Source organism: Vigna radiata, chromosome 5 (assembly GCF_000741045.1).
Source record: "Vigna radiata var. radiata cultivar VC1973A chromosome 5, Vradiata_ver6, whole genome shotgun sequence".
Taxonomy (NCBI): Eukaryota; Viridiplantae; Streptophyta; class Magnoliopsida; order Fabales; family Fabaceae; genus Vigna; species Vigna radiata.
The window spans coordinates 30,542,415-30,560,513 of NC_028355.1; the positions used below are offsets into that span (position 1 = coordinate 30,542,415).

Genomic DNA, 18,099 nt, shown 5'->3' on the forward strand with positions numbered 1-18,099 from the left:
TGGACAAAATTAAAATAAATGGCTATGTCATCTATCATCACCACTGTGTTCATTTGAGACTGGCTGCTTATGTGCCAACTCTCTAATTATTATTCTCACAAATTCATTTGAGAGTTATAGTCATCTTGTTCAATTCAAATTTGATGTGATCTCACTAAAGTTTTGTGTTTATCTCTCTGTTTTTGTGACATATTTACTATACTTTCTTTTAACATTATCTGACATGCAAAATACAAAAAACTTTCCCATGATTACTGTGTTATTGAAGTTGAACAAAGTATGTTTGACAGTGTAAATTGAGTGAATGAGTAATTAGGAAGTGTGAAAAAGTATGCGTTTGTAGTGTTTGTGATAATGCTAAGGTGAAAATAAGTTGTGAGAGGAAGAAATGAAGGAGTTGGGAGTGATTGGTTTGTGCACGTCATCATTCATTGAGTTGAGACACAGAGCTTAATGACCATCCTACCCTTCTTCCATGCAAACAATTACATGTTGACTTAGCCACTTGTGATCCCTCTCCATTTATATATACTCCTTTCTTCTCCTCCTTCCTTTATTATACTTCTCCAAATTTCTCACTTCAACTTTCAACCTCTTTTTCTGTCATCTTTCTCTTTTTCTTTCTCTTTCTTCTATCCACACCTGTATTCAAACCAAAACATGAGCAACATAAGCATGGTAGAGGCAAAGTTGCCACCAGGGTTCAGGTTCCATCCAAGAGATGAAGAGCTTGTGTGTGATTACTTGATGAAGAAGGTCACACACAATGATTCCCTTCTCATGATAGATGTTGACCTTAACAAGTGCGAACCTTGGGATATTCCTGGTGAGTAGTATTCTTGTTCTTATATATATATATTTGTATATCATGCATTCTCTGATATAAACCATTAATCATGTTACATGCCATCTTTCATATAACTTTTCTATATGTATGATGATTAGAGTCTTGACACAATTCATTTAGTTTTTCTTCTTATAAGTGAAACTGAGAAAGATTCTGCTTGAGCCAGAAAACTTTGTGTGGTTTTCTTCACCTCACAATCAAGGACAAAGCCACCCCACATGATACTTATAATGGGCATGCAGCATGCTTGATCCATTCCAGTTTCCTATTACGGTTGATAAAGTACAAAATGAGTTGTTGCTTTCATTTGTTTTGAATTCTTGTGATGAGGGGGTGAGGTGATGATAGCAACTGCAATGGCTATTATAGATCCCAATCTATACATGCACTTCTGAGAGTGCTTTGATGGCAAACAATATATAGCTGCCATCTGTAACTAGTGAGACATTACAGAATACCTTTAATTCTTACACATCAATTCATCAGAAAATTATGGTTCATCATCCACTTTTCATTAACCTTCTGGTTTATGACATGATTCTGTTTGCTTGGTGAAAGAACAAGATCAAAACCGTTCATCGCTTTTTCTTTCTGATATATCAGTAATTCCATGTGTGATGTATGATCCACGTTAGTTGAATATTTTCTTCCTTGTTAATAATTGGAAAAACATCACTCTTGTCAGTTTGCATTTTCTTGTGGGACATAACTTTAATTTTCAGTTTGCACTCCTGTACTATATTATATAATAAAGATAAACATATATTGGAGAAGTTATTTTTATTTTAATAAGAAAGAAAGAAGAATTTGTCTTCCGTACTTAATAATTATCAATGATGTATTTAAATATGAAAATGTTAATAAGGAATTGTGGATGCAGATATAGTGCTCTCTCATTGAAAGGGATCTGCACAGTTAGGTTGGAAACTTTGAATGGGAAGCTCTAAAAATCATATATGTGCATATATATATATATATATATATATATATATATATATATATATATATATATATATATATATATATATATATACATGTGTGTGTGTGTGTGAGAGAGATAATATTGTAATATTATCCAACGGTTAGTGCATGATATACATCACCTTCATAGCTTTTTTTTTCAGTTTTGAAAATTTTGACTCATTGAATTTGTCCTATTATAAAGTGTTTGACAGTGATTTTTTCACCAAAATAATTCAAATAATGATTTTCATTGCAACAACACACCTGCACATGAACATCACCCCCTTACATGTCATATTAAAGTGATTGAACTTTCCCAAGCCTTATCACTATTCTAGCTGGATCTCACCATGTTCAGTACTTTCATGTCAAAAACAATTACACTGTGAGATTTGACTTATCATAAGAAACACAATTAGATTTACATTTTCTCTTTTAACTTTCTTGTCCTGTTTGCTCTTGTTTTTCCCCCCTTCATCAGTTGAATAATAATTTGAAGCAACTATTACTTTACTGATAATTTAATCCCTTATGTAAATTTTATCTCCAAACAGGAAAAATGATCTCTTTTTTTCTTAATTTTTAAATATTTATAAAAAACACTTAAAATACCTGTGTATTTATTTATTTTGGTACCACATGAATAATTATTGAGGTGCTTAATAACATTTTTTTTTTATCAACAAGGACAAATAGAGATTTCTGAGCCTGATATGATGGGTCAACATTGCTTTGGTGTGTTAGGCCATGTGTTCATAATTTACATTATTATAGAAATAATACAAACTGTTTGATTATGAAATCAACATAATTAGTTTTGTATTCTATACAAGCATGTCATATAGGAAAAGAAACTGATAAGGATAGGTAAATCAGAAGAAACAAGAGCAATTAATGGAAGAATTATAAGCTGGTTATAAATAGGGGCCTATCTGAATAGTAAACAGAATAATTTGTATTCAGATAATAATAATTCCTTCTCATCCAGAAAGATTTGGTTTTTGTATTTTTCTTTAGACTGTTTTCTGATTGAGTATTATATATACGTGTGTGTATTTCTAAAATAACCCAGACTCTATTATACAATGGAATAATATGTATATAATAACTTTTATTTCCTTGTTCTGCCAAATCAAAATTTTCAATTCTTCTAATAAGACAAAGTAAAGAAAACCGTACTCATTTAATTTAGGATTATATTATAAACAAAAAGATAATATTGTTAATGTGAACAGTTGTTTTTAACTAATCATAGTTGACTTGAACACACGACACACCTTATTGACCTAACTGCACATGTTCTTCTTCTCACTGAAATCAAGAGATTATACATCAGCAGAAAAATATAAGCACCCCTTTCTTTTCTATACATTTGAGTCACTTTTTAACATCAACTTACATGGTAACAATGATATTCTACAACACAACATACAACTTTTTTTCTCTACAAATTAAATATAATGTATCATTATTTTGGCAATGATATTCTTAGATTGTTGATAATAATTCTGTGTTGTAATGGTTATGCAGACACAGCATGTGTGGGAGGGAAAGAGTGGTATTTCTATACACAAAGAGACCGTAAGTATGCAACAGGGTTACGCACAAATCGTGCCACTGCCTCAGGGTACTGGAAGGCCACAGGGAAGGACAGACCTATCCTACGCAAGGGCACCCTTGTTGGCATGAGGAAGACTTTGGTGTTCTATCAAGGAAGGGCACCCAAAGGGAGAAAAACTGAATGGGTGATGCATGAATTTCGCATTGAAGGGCCCCATGGACCTCCTAAAGTTTCTTCTTCTAAGGTATGTATATATACACACACACTAATGGAATGAGTTTAAGTCTTAGTGTGTAACATTATCAACTGATTATATATTATCATTGATAACAGTGATTATTTATTCTGACTGAATAATATATGAAAAGGATCTGGTTTCTATGTTCTCTAAACATGTTTCATTTACATGCATTTATCTGAAGTATTTTATGTTATGTTGTGACAACATTTTATTCCAGCTAATGTATATTGGACCAAAATGAGTAAGCAATGGGGAACCTGTTTTTCCATTAACCACTTTGAATGGTCAGTATATACATAGAATATTATGTTATACATAGACTTTTGGCAAGGACCTTGTTTGGTTTCCTTTGCATGCATCAGGGAGGCAGCTAGTGATTTGCAATAAAAAATTTGAGGACTTTTGACTTTTAGGGATACGTTTTTGCTCTGTGCCAAAACCAAATTTGTCTCACTTGGCTATTGGCTAGAATGTGACTACATAAGATATATGGGGTAGCTGACCTAAGAAGATCCTATTGGATTTTTTTATTTTACACTTATGTAAGCCTATGAAAGCACCAAATTCTTCCATGTGTATGGTTTTTGGCTTGTGTTGAGAGCAGCCACTACACACACACATATATATATATTATAAGATCAATCATATTGTTTTCCTTTCACTTTCTTAACTTTTTTGCCTAATCCAAAACTACAAGAGGTTTGCTTAAACAATGTGCACATTATGTGAATACAGGAAGACTGGGTTTTGTGTAGAGTGTTCTACAAAAACAGAGAAGTTTCAGCCAAACCTAGCATAGGTAGCTGCTATGAAGACACAGGCTCTTCATCTCTTCCTGCATTAATGGACTCTTACATTAGTTTTGATCAAACTCAAGCTCATGCAGATGAGTTTGAGCAAGTGCCCTGCTTCTCCATTTTCTCTCAGAACCAAGCAAACCCTATTTTCAACCACATGACAACCATGGAGCCTAAATTACCTGCTGCTGCATATGGAGGAGCACCGAATTTGGGTTACTGCTTAGACCCTTTATCCTGTGACAGAAAAGTGTTGAAAGCTGTTTTGAGTCAGATCACAAAGATGGAAAGGAATCCTCTGAACCAAAATCTCAAAGGGTCTCCAAGCTTTGGAGAAGGAAGCTCAGAGAGTTACTTATCTGAAGTGGGGATGCCTCACCTTTGGAACAATTACTGATGTGGGACTTCAGTCCTTGAACCCTCTTCCCCAATGCCTCCATGGCAAAGAAAAATTAAAACAAGAAAAAGAAAATGCAAAAGGTGAAGATGAAATTAATCCATTGTTTGAAGTGATGGTGACTGCCTATGTTTTTACCTGTGGTGTTTGGCTATTACTATGATACACATCCCTCCATTATGTGTCCCAAAATATATTAGAAAAATGGGACTTGTAATTCAAACTTATAAATATTTGTAGTTAATTCTAATTAGTGAATGATTTTTTTTTTGTCAAACTCTATCTTGAGTTTCATGTTATTAATATGAGTAAGGAAAAAGTATATATAACAATTTTTTTTTGACAACTTTTTGACAACGCATATGTGGCAGTCTATGATTCGTCTGTTTTAAATATTTTTTTAAACATAAATTTAAACAAACCAGTAAAATAATGACATGTGTCTTGTTGTCAAAAAGTTGTTAAAAAAGAATTGTTAAAATATCATTGTCCTATGAGTAATAATATAATGACATATTTTACATTTATTTGACACGAAATATAAAAGTAAAATGACCCAAAAATTTTATAAAGTTTTATAGTTTTTCAAAAAATAAGAGAGTAAAAGATAAGTAAAGATAAGATCAAATAAATATTAAAAATTTAAGTGTGTCAAAAAAAATATTTTTCTATTAATATCTTTGAAAACCTATTTTTATGATGAGAAAGTTTGAACTTACATCTTTAAAATATACATTAATCTTAATATTTTAAATTATATTAATAACATTTTTATAAACTTATCAATATATTTTAAAGGTTAAGGAGAGAGAAAATATCACAATATTAATGAACAAGCTGAATTCAGAAAACTTTCAACAAAACCTTTGTATTGTTTAAGAATGAATCATTCTTTCACAGAAAAGTTTTCTTAAAGTTATATAATATTTCAAATCCAAATGTGAATCAATGTTTTTAAGTTAAATATTTAAATTAGGAAAAAAAAATATTGAATTTGAAGTTATCACATTTCAAGCTTCTATTTATTGGACGGTTTCTTTTCGTATATCACTAAAAAATTACAGCACCTAAGAAGATAAAAAAAAAACAGTTTTATGTTAATACATTATTAGAACAAATAATGTTAATACACTAAATATTAAAATAAAAATGATAATGGTCAGCCTTACAAAATTAGAATAAATTTATGTGAGTACACTAAATGAAAGTGTTGCTATCATGTGTCATGGTGACATTTTATTGGACCAAAATATATTATAATTCTTATAAAATCTTTTCCACAACTACCACAATAATATACTAAGCAAATGAACAAAGTGAAAAACTAAATATTTTTGTATCTTTTTATGTAAATAATTCATCGAAGTAAATTTCATTTTTGAAAAGAATTGGACAATCAAAATATAAAACAGAATAAAAAAAATAATTCATCGACTAATTCAACCGAAACATTCAATCTTTGAAGTAATTATAATAATATTGAGAAAATGATTAATAACTAATATAAAAGGATTAAAGTTAATTGTAGGTTTCATATTCTTAATAACTAATTTAAAAACTTGTACTTACAATAATTTGCTTAGGTGAAAAAGTTTATGTGAAGTGCAATGTCAAACACATTAAAACAAAGGAAAGTTAATAATCTTAAGAGTGTCCCTTTTGTGGGGCTGATTAATTGGAACAGACAATTACTATGAGGGAAGACTAAATCACTATGATCTCAGCTTAAGGATTCGCTGACTTGTTTGGTGTTTTCTTCTTTATTTTATTAGCTAGGGTTTTCATCAAGTGTAAACATTACCAACCACCTTGATTACATCTTCAACTATGAGACTTTTACTTTCATCTACACTTAAAAATGTCTAAGATATCACTTTTATCATTTCATCAAATAACATATATCAATAACTAAAAAATATTAATGTACCTTATGTTCTTCATCAATTTTGAAAAACTATTCATCCCGTTTTATAAATCAACCAAAATAAGTATTTTATGTTAATGTTATTATGATTATTTCATAAAAAAAAATTATTGACATATATATATATATTATTTCATGTGATCGATATTATTGATTTGTCCATATTTCAGTCAATTTTACCAATCTATATAAAATGATATTTATATTCATTTATGAATCTTATTTCTAATAATATGAGATTTTCAATATATATAAAATTAAAAATATTGTCTACACTATTTTGTCTTACAATTTAGTCATTATTTCCTCATAAAATTTACTTCTCCTGCAATTTGCCTAATTCAATTCTCGTAAAGTTTACAATTAATTCAATACTTTTCAATTAGTCCACTAAATAAATTTGGTGCTTATTCACAGATCACACAGTCTTACCCTCTATTTATAATAATTTGGGAATTTTATTATCTGAATTTTTCACACTTTTTACTTTATAATTTTAACACATTTTGTTAAAGTTCAAAAACATGTTGACATATTATGAAAACAGCCAAGACTAAATTACTCCAATATATAGAAAAAATACAACGTCTGATATTTTAATTTTTAAAACTTTATTCTGTAACCATTTTGTAACATATTTAATATGTCGGCAAAATACGTAAAAATTTAAAGATATAATAATAAAGTATACGAAAAAATTACAAAATGATGAGAATTGTTTGATAAAATATATCATTAACTTTAAAACACAAAGTAATAGTAAAACTTAGTTAATTATATAGTTCATCAAATGTATACAGTTGCTAATTGTCAATAAAATTTTGAAATTCAATCTTAATAATATCCGTAATTATAAATTTTACATTAAATATTCGTACAATTTACCGAAATAAAATTTTAATTGAAAAAATAGTAGTGAAAAGACCCTGTAGTGATCCAAATAAACACATTGATACGAAAAGGCAAGAATTGAAGAATTTATACAATGTAAATGTTGTGTTAGTCAGAGTTCTTAAATAGTTATTTATTATTGCCACCGACAATTTAGACTATAATTCTTTTTAAATAATACTCAATCACCTTGACCATTAATATTTTCAATCCAAAAATAAATAACTAAAGTCAATTAATAATCTAAAGTGCTTTCAATTTTGAAACAGGTGTAAGAAACAAGTGGATCTATATTGCATGTGAGGTCAAAACGCAAAATGTTAAGTTATCAGTTAATGAGCTCCCACGGAAGATAGATAACAATTATTAGACAAATTGTGATAAACAATTAAGTTTTTTTTTTCAAAAATAACAACCATAAAAAAGTACGTCTATTGTAAATGTTTCGGTTGTGGATTGAGGTTATATATTCTACAAGTCTATATATTCTAGTGCATGTTTTTGTCACTATTTGTCTTTTAAACTATTCAGTCTAATTGGAAGATTGTTTGTAAAAGGTATTTTAATGTTAAAGTTAATAAAAATTCAGCTAGTTCAACAATTAATGTATAATAAATACAATTACCCACCTCTTTACCTTAAACCTGTATTTATAGACTTTAGGATGAATTTTAGATTATTGATGACCTAATTGTGTTAATCGTGTTAACCATCAAGTCTTCCATGTGGTCGTTGCGGTCATTTTGGACTGTGTAGACCAAACGGTCTAAGATTGACCGGATGGTCATACGGTATACAAACCCCTCATGCCCGAGCATATTGTGATAGGCCACGAGATTTGTTGTAAAAAATGTTGAACGCTTCAGAAAAAGTTTAATGTTCTTTGTGACCAATCGATCAAACGGTTGTAACTTTTGGTTGTGGTTTGAGGGGATGAGACAATTGAGGGGAAGATACAACCACTAGGATGTGGACCTATGGTACGTTGGTATTCGCGCTAGGAAATAAAAGGTCACGTGATGTGGATCGTCAAATCTTCTTTGATTTGATGTTTGAGATTAACCTGTTAGGGCGTCTCAGTTGGCTATAAATACAGGTGGGTCTCGACGTTATTTTCACCATTACTTTCTCAAATAGTCGATCATTCCAACCTTTGATTTTAAGGTAATAATGTCGATCGTTCTTTTGTCATCGTTTGAAGAATTCAAGGGAAGGGGAGGCCAAAGGTATGTGTAGATGAAGCTTCATCATCGTCGTCAACAGTTGGTTCCTCAATCCTGGGGACAACTGAGCGGAAAGAAGATTTGGGAGACGAGGCAACAAATGTAAATAGGAATAACTTTGTTCCTCAAAGTGTGGAGGAGATGGTCGTTGAGACAAAGATCGATGCGACCAATGAATGGGATGGTTCGTGTGAGCCCTTGTCACCTGTTCCTGGGTATGATTGGACTCCCCATGAGGTCAGGGAGTATGTGTCTTCTTTTGACACGGGGAGGAGTATTGGGTGGTTCACGAGAAATCCTTAGAGGACATAAAGGTTTTTAAGCTCATCATGTGCAAAAGGGATGAATGGGTCTTTCACCGGAAAGGGGAGGCTTCCGAAAAAATTTTCTACATTCATTCCTCTTTTTCAAAGATTTTTTTATTTGACTGTCGTTCAACGACTTCTAGATGGGAGTGTTACAGGAGCTCAACCTTGTCCTTATTCAGCTTCACCCGAATGGTTAGGCTTTTATTTAGGCATATGAGGTTTTGTGTTCCGCTTTTAGTTTAGTTCCTACTTCTCCCTCATTTTTATTTTGATTTTCGCACCCACCCCCATATTTGAAGAGGTTGGGTTTCCCTTATATCAGAGACGGGGAGGTGGCTCTTTAATATGTTCGCCACCTCTTTCAAAGGTTTTAAGACGAATTTTATTAAGGTTGGGATAACTAAGGCCTGTTGGTCTAAATTTTATGGAGAATCCAACCGATCAAGGTTTCCTTTTTTACTGGACCGAGAATCCTTGTAGAATAACCTCATGGGTGAAGTCCATGATGCTGGTGGAGCTAGAAGTGATCGACACCCTCGATCAACTCCCTCGTCACTCCCTTCCTGAAGCCTTATATATTTGATAAACTCGAATGACCTCTGTAATGCGGAGTTTGATAAGATTTCAATTTGATTGAGTTTTTAAACCATCATTTTTAACATTTCTAAATTGTTTACTTTCTTTCAAATTTAATGGTGTCTTTGAATCCAAAAGAAGATGTCTTCGTTAAGATAGTCACTCGGTGGAAGGTAGGTGGGGGGGAGTACGTCTGGCTCCCGCCCAACCGTCAATGCAACCTTCACGTAGCATTCTCCCATGGAGAAGATGCACAAATACAGTCTCCCTCCATCCAACCAAAGGGGGTCCTATGCAACCACTCCCAACGTTGCCCAACCAGTTCTTATCATGGTCGTCCCCCCGGTCGTCCAAGATAAAGGGAAGAAAAGGTCGCATCATTAAAAGAAGAAGAGTCACTAGAAGGCCACATCATTAAAAGAAGAAGAGACGGATGGTGCCAAAGAGAAGTTGGCGACCTCCCAAGCAAACCTTCAGGCCACATTGAAGGAAAATGAAGTGTTGGTCGCACAAGTTGTTGATGCGATCAATGCTCACAAGGGTTGCGACCAAGCATGTAAGAAGTTAGCGGCCAAGATGGAAGACGCTTGCAAGGCTGTTCAGCAACTCCAACGCGAAGTTGATGACTTGAAGTTGGAGAATCAAACATTGACTCAACGACAGACTGAGCTCAACCAAGAGAAGGTCAATTTGCCTAAGCAGAAGAACGACCTTGTTGTTGGGTCGAAGAGTTAAGCAAAGAGGTATTCAATTTACATACGACTGGCTCTAACAAGGCCTTGTCTCAGGACACCCATTTCTTCGATATCCCTTTAGACTACGAGGGTTTTGATGTAATGAAGAAATTTTGGGACGAGTAGCTGATCAGTATCTATGCTCGGCTTGATGAGCCAAAAGTCGAGCCACACGTTGAGATTGTCAACAACGTGGCCGACGAGGGCGAAAAGATCGTCGAGGAAGCTGCTGGACATCTCAAGGGTGGGGAGGAGGAGTATGGTTGTTGTAAATGGGGGCTTTATCTTTTTGTTAAGTTTGGTCGCCATTGGCCAAACGATGTTTTGTTTTTGTGCCCCCTTTTTTGGGTGACGATCCCCGTGTACATCCTATATATGGATTTAATGAAAATTTCGTTCTTTCATTTGCCTTACGTTTTGTCGAACCTCCTTTACATTGATTGCATTAAGAATATGAGAACGAGAACTTCTATATGGCTTAATGCAAATGTTTTTTTCCTTTTACATTGCATAGTTATGACGTAATATAACTTTAAACAAATTGGTTAAGATTATGGTCTTTGACACTATTTGTTAGGTGCTATGGTTTTTTTTCTTTTTTTTTTTTGCGAAAGCGTTAAGTTTTCTTCAATTTGGACAGGACAAAAGTTTACTAAGAATGTTCCTTGTCAGTCGGTTGAGTGTTGGGAGTTCACGAAGAACATTCCCTAAACAACTCGCTTTAAGATGTGACAAAAGTTCATAGAGAGTTCACATAATGGTTGGTTATCAGACATTTGTGTTTTAACGAAAGAATTTAGGAAAACTTTTTAAGCGAGAAAAACAATAACACAAGTATTTTATACTAACTCACTCAATCTTGAGCTATGTCTAGTCTCCCTCAAGAACTATTTAGAGGTTCCAATAATCTTATCCAAGATTATAACCTAGTACAAGTCATTCCTAGTAAACATCGAATATTCTCAGTACTCCTGGTCCCTAGTCAATCCTGACTAGTCTGAGTTTAACCACTCTTGGTAAAATCCTTCAAATATAGCACATTATCAAGCTTTTGGAATCTTCTTTTAAATAAACGTAGGCTCGACTTAATAGGTTTTTGCAATAACAACTTTTTACATGCTATACAAAATATATATGTTGCAGCATTTTATTAAGAACTTCCTTTATAAGATAAATCGTTTAGCTTTTAAGATTCTTGTGTTTGGAAATAAAGCACAACTGGATGTTTTCACAAGAGGAACGTTTATATAAGAGAAAAGATAATTGAACAAGAGATTTTATACTGGTTTAGTTCAATTGAGCTACGTCCAGTCTCCTCCACAAAGTGTTCCACTATAATTTTCACACGATTACAAATGAGTATTAGCACCACTCTTGGTACTCAACTACCTCGTCAATATTTCCTTTGAGTATTAGCATCATTCCTAGTACTCAGCACCCTGCCGAGATTTTTTTTGAGTATTCGCACCACTCCTAATACTCAATATCCTATCGAGATTTCCTTTGAGTATTCGCACCACTCATGGTACTCAACAACCTTGCCAAGATTCCTCAACTCAATAGAGTTCAATTATGAGTGTTTTAATTCTCTTCAGAATTGCAATCAATGATTATTTACAAGTAGTTCAGATTATATCTCTCAACGAGAGGATTTGAATACAGAATAAAGCAGTCTAAACATTCGTAGGTGTTTCTCTCTTCTCTCTTATAGTAGTAAGCAATTTGACAATGAAGCTCGAGAGTATCTATTTCTCTTTTTCTCTTTTCTTTAACTAAAATGTATTCTTTTTCTTGAGCTATTTCTCTTTTTCTCTTCAAGATGGATATCTTGTAAGCTCTTCTTTCTTAAGATATTAATCCTCTTAAGCTATCCTCTTGATTTTCTTCTATTTATAGACTTCATGAATATTTGTCCATTAGACTGAATTTGTAATTTATAGCCTTGATATTTATTTTTTTTCTCTTTCTTCTTTTCACAGAAATCGTTGTGTAAGTCAACAATCACAAACTATTTATTAAAACAAAACATATTACATGAATGTAAACATGGACTCCTAAGATGAGTTGTAAGAATATGGAGAAAACTCCCCCTGATTCTATATTATCCTAACTTCTGGTGTACTCCCCTTGAATACATGCTCCTAGATGCTGATGCGTCTACTCTTTCTCCATTCTCCCCCTTATTGATAAACATCAAAAAAGGAGAAAGAAATAAGGGAAGAGACCTCACAGTCCGACAATGATGGTTCTAGTGGAGGGATAAGAAAAGGGTCATGAAAGGATGGCCATATTCATTTTAAACTTTTCATTTTGAACTTTTCAACTCTATGTTATACACACACCTTCCAAGGTATAGCTTCTCTTGCAATAACAAGGAAGCAACAATAGCCACGAGCACAAGGCGCATGGGGGTTGAACACAGATGCATATAATATGCCTTTCTCCTTTATTAATTATCGTTACATATATAAACAATGCAACCATATGGAAAGTGAGAACATCATTCATTATTTTAATGCTTAAGTACTGGTTGTGATTTAAAGAAAGTTCTTCACACATATTTCATACTTATACTAGGATCATACAATCCATGTCACAATGCTAACATTTATGTTTCTTCCCACTTCTTCCTTACATTGAATCTCATGACAACTTTGAGATATCTTAAATATGGGGTTTTTAACATGTTTCAGCTATATTCAAATTTCAAAAGCATAACTTGTACATTACCTCTTTGAAACTCTTAATAGAACAAAACAGAATTACAGATTATATATATATATATATATAACACATCCATTTAAATTTAACTTTTAAGAAGAATCAAACAAAGAATTGACAAATAGAAGAATGATAAATTTAACTCACAAGAGAAGAATTATCCATGATTCCATAATCCTTAATTTATTGAAGAAAGAAGATGAAGAAAATCCAAAGTGTGAAAGTGAAATGCTTACACTTAATAAATGGAGAAGAAGAAGGGCCATGAAGTAATTACAGCAATCCCATTTTGATGTCATAATTTCACCAAATCAAAGTTCTTTTATATGACCAATATTGTATCAAATGAATGTAATTGTCACCTTCTCATTACTCCAAAAGAAATTCAAAGAAAGTCATTCTTCCTCCATTTCCTCTGCCAAACTTGGCTTTGTCAACCCCAATAAACACGTGTAACACACTCTCCAATCACAAGTTCTTGTTTCTTCACTTAGCTGTGGGCTATTCATGTTGTCATTCTTAACACTCTCAAAAGAATCTCTCAATCATAAATCAATGTCTGAGTACCTTCAGAGTGACTCATGAAATCTTTATATCCTAAGCATAACAAATATTATAGATCCTCTCTTTCAAGAAAAGAACGAAGCTTGAAGAAACATACTTTGTTTTTTAGATCATTAAACTCAAAGAATGTGCAGTCCCAAGTATAATTAAATAGATTATAGATAAAGTAACAAAAACATTAGAAGTTTCAAATGATGAGGATAAATCTTACCTTACACTTTTTAAGTGAAAAAAAAATGCTTGCCAGAAGGAAGTTCACCACAAATTCCAGTGCGACATTTGTTTCTAAGAGTCCACTCTACACCGGGAAAAATGAATTAGAGGAAGGTTATCTCTTTTATTCAAACTTTAGCAATGGTAATAACTATTTTGAATTAAAATACATGCTTTTAAATAGAATCATTATCTTCGTTTACAAGATCAATAATCCTTTTTTCACGGTCTACTATCCCTGTACAACTTCCAATCTAATGTATACTAATTAAACATAGAGCATAGCCTTCAAGTACTCACATTACCCTATTTTCCACGGTCTTAAAATAACTCCAACAAAAACATAATGAGAAAAAACATTTACTAATACATACCTTAAATTAGGGTTTTCCGATCTTCCAATTTTAGGGTTTTATGAATGAACCATGAGAGAAGCTACTACCAGATGAAGCAACTCTACGACCGTGACTTACAATGCCAACTCCAAAGGGAATGACGTCGAGGGGGACTGATGGACACAAGCAGTAATAGCGAAAGCGAATGAGAGCCAGAGGGAGTGATTACGAAAAGGACTCACGGTGAGACGGTGGCATGGATTGTTGGCGATAGAGAGTGATGTTGAGAAGGGACTCAAGCAAGATGGGTGAAGCCAGTGATAATGAATGACAGACTGAGTTGAGAGTGAACGAGAGTGGAGGCAACGGGAGGGGCTGAACTGAGAGTGAGCAAGAAGGAGTCAGACTTGGGCTTTGTATATTAGTGAGTGAGCTCGGGAGGCTTCGTATATCTCTGGAGAAGGTGCGGGAATGACTGGTCTAGGGGACTACTGTTGTATACATGAAGAAAGGAGAAAAAGCCCTCCTAGGGTTCATGCTTGGAGAGAACTTAAAGTATTGAATAAGATTATTGATAAATTTTGAATGGAATTTGTAAAATTTTGAGATTTTGGAAAATTGAGGGAAAAGGGTGACAGTAAAGAGAGGTTTGAGAAGATACAAAAGTTGATTACTTGATTGACACGCAGAAGATTTTTAGCAGATAGGAGAGAGAGTTTGGACGTACAGGGAATCCTATACATTTTCTAGAGATGGGCTCAATACTTAGACACACCTAATGACCAACTTGTTAAAGACTTATAAAAGAAGATGTAGTCATTCTATTGAAATCATCTACGGACTCGTTAAGCATATGTCAGCAGCTCATGAGGTAGGCTTATAATTGGCTTCATTATAGTCATACTAATGATGACCATATATTGAAAAGTTTTTTAGATTCATGCATTCACAATGATAAAAGATAAACCATGGGTTGAGGTGATCTTGAAGAATGTGTTAAACGTTTGGGTTGGACCCAACCAAGAAATGCAGAGATAGATTGTCATGTGACTTCATGAGTTTAATCCTAGATCATCTATGGATTGAATTGTGTATTGTCCATCCAAAACTCATTTGAAGGCTGATGATGGGAATAAATCCAAACGAGATACTTACAAATATTTTTCCTATTATTTTTTGTAATCTTTTGTTTATAATCTTTTGACTTTTTTTTTGTAATATTTTATTATTATCTTTTGTAATATTTAGTTATTATCCTTTTAATTGAAATATTATCCTATTTTTGAAGAATAAAAACTATTTATAATTATTTTATCCATAAATAAAACGCTAACCCCCCGATCAAGGGATGAACTATATATTTTGGCTTTATTTGTTTTAGTTCTGAATACTTTTTGTTTTTGGTAAAATACATTTAAAATTTTTTGTGTTCAAATATGTATTGTTATACAAGTTTTCTCCTTCATGTCTACCATATATTATCATGGATTGTGATTTTCTTGTTTTTCTTTTCTACCTTTTCGTCCTCTCATATTAACATAAATTTTGATAATTTTTTTCTTTTAATTTAATATAAATATGTATTTTAATTTTAGAAAAAATTAGTGATTTTAATTTAATAAAGGGTAAAATTGAAATTATTTGTTAAAAATATGTCTTATTAATAATAGCATCTTTATAATGTGAATTCGTAATCAAACGACCCAAGGGAATTTACTCACGAATAGGCATCACAAATAATTTCGATGATTATAACCCTTTACACTAGATAAGTTGAAGACTAAAATTACCTTAAGATAACAAAGTGTAACAAGTATGAGTGTCTGACCAATCCTGTAAATAAAACTTTCTAAGAAACAAACACAACCAAATACTAGGTTGCACATAAATAAATGAAAGATATAAAGTTGCTATAAGTTGGAGGATTATTTTCAAGTTCTTGCATATGTGGTAAGTTTCTTTTTCAATCCGCACGATTGGAAGTGATTGAAAACTTATAACATGTGTAATACTTTTATTCTTATGATTTTGATGTCAAACATGGCTACTCTACTCCTACAACATGTGTGAACAGTTCTAACATAACGTTGAAAGTAAACCCTAGATTATATAATATATATATATATATATATATATATATATATATATATATATGTGTGTGTGTGTGTGTGTATCAAGTGCATCAGATATTCTTCGAAAACAACTAATAACCTAACTTAGGATTGGACCACTTGCTTAAACTACCAGCAACTCACACCAATTTAAAAAACCATGCATTATTAACTTACAACTTTTTATAAGTCTTGCCACTTTTCAATATAGTGATTTAGCTATAGGATATGTAGGGTTTATCTCCTAGCTCCATAGACATGCAAGTGGCCTATGTGATCAACATATAAATATATGTTATTAATATTTCAAAATATACACACAAAAATGTTGAATTTAGATTCTCTATTAAGAGTTTTGGTGTTTATCTTCTGTTATCTTTTTTAAAATACATTCTGTCTTTAATTATTATTTTGATATTTTAAAATATTTATTGGTACAGAATTGGTCTTTAACGTCATTCTATAAATGTCGGATTCTAAAATATTATTTAATATAAATTGTTGACCAGTGATATTTTTGTAAATAAATTGGACATATCATCAATTATTAGTTTTCTAATTATTAAATCAGTGTATTTTAAAAATTCAGCAAAGAGATAATAATAATAATAAAGAAAAATAGTAGTGAACTTAGAAAAGTTAACATTTTCATATTTTTAGTAATGAAAAGGGACATGTTAATTTCTATAAAGAAGTTCCCCAAAGCTCAGGCAGATGAATAGTCAAGCTTCTGTATTTGTAACCCTAAAAAAATTCTGGAAGAAAATCCTAAAATGTATATTATAGTTGAAGTTTTAGTGAATAATTTATCGGTGATAATGACAATTAGTTTGTCGTATTATTCATTAAATAATCCAGTCACCAATGAATCTGAAAAATGGATAAATAAAATCATTAATTTATCAAAATCAAATTATTTATTAAGTTACAAAAAGTTCAACAAAAATTTAATAAACTTAATAAATAAATTTACTCTCTATGTTTAGCTTGTGCAAAGTATTTTTTTATAACACTAAAAGCAAAATTCATAAGCAGATCAACGCATTCAATTTCCACTCGAAAAGAAATCAAACAAAGAAAAATAACTTATTTTTATTTGCATATTAGTTATTGCTGATAAAGAAATTAGAAACTTCTCCTTCTAAAATGATTTTCTGTCTATACATTACCATCGTTGTAATAAAATATGCCAAACTGTAATATATATTTGTTTAGAAAGACATGGATATGGTAATAGTTAAATAAGAATTAAATTAGAAATAAGTGAAAAAAACACTATTTAAATTAGTTGTTTTAAATAACACTTTGACAGAAATCATACATAGTTTAAAACACAAATGACTGTTTTCTTTATTTCATAATAACAACGTTGGCATTTCTTTATTTAGTTCTCTAAAATAAGAATAGAGACACTACAGAATAATTTAAATAATTTATATTTTACATTTTGAAACTACAAACTTTAAATAAATAAAAAATTAAGATTGTGCAGTGCCTAGTACCTAATATTTAGGCCCCTCTGGAAAAAGACAGCACAATGGAGTTAGGTATGGTGTGGGAACTTTGGTGTGCTTTTATATTATCATCATAAATTTGGTCCTATACTCAAAATACAGTGAATGAAGCCACTTTAATCTATTTTCCATCAAAATTATATATATATATATATATATATATATATATATATATATAT

The 18,099-nt window shown here is 31.8% G+C and overlaps 1 protein-coding gene across 1 annotated transcript; it reads left to right on the forward strand.

Annotated features, from left to right (window-relative positions):
• The first annotated feature begins 244 nt into the window (after positions 1-244).
• LOC106762669 (NAC domain-containing protein 21/22) lies at positions 245-5,061 on the forward strand. The gene is made up of 3 exons (XM_014646694.2): positions 245-826; positions 3,341-3,615; positions 4,348-5,061. The coding sequence occupies exons 1-3, from the start codon at positions 661-663 to the stop codon at positions 4,804-4,806; spliced, it is 900 nt and encodes a 299-aa protein (XP_014502180.1). The 5' UTR covers positions 245-660; the 3' UTR covers positions 4,807-5,061.
• The last annotated feature ends 13,038 nt before the right edge of the window (positions 5,062-18,099 follow it).

Bases quoted from the DNA above. Each gene is read 5' to 3' on its own strand.
- LOC106762669 (XM_014646694.2), top strand. From the start codon at position 661: ATGAGCAACATAAGCATGGTAGAGGCAAAGTTGCCACCAGGGTTCAGG. The intron at 827-3,340 runs GTGAGTAGTATT...ATGGTTATGCAG, and splicing joins CGAACCTTGGGATATTCCTG to ACACAGCATGTGTGGGAGGG. The intron at 3,616-4,347 runs GTATGTATATAT...ATGTGAATACAG, and splicing joins CTAAAGTTTCTTCTTCTAAG to GAAGACTGGGTTTTGTGTAG.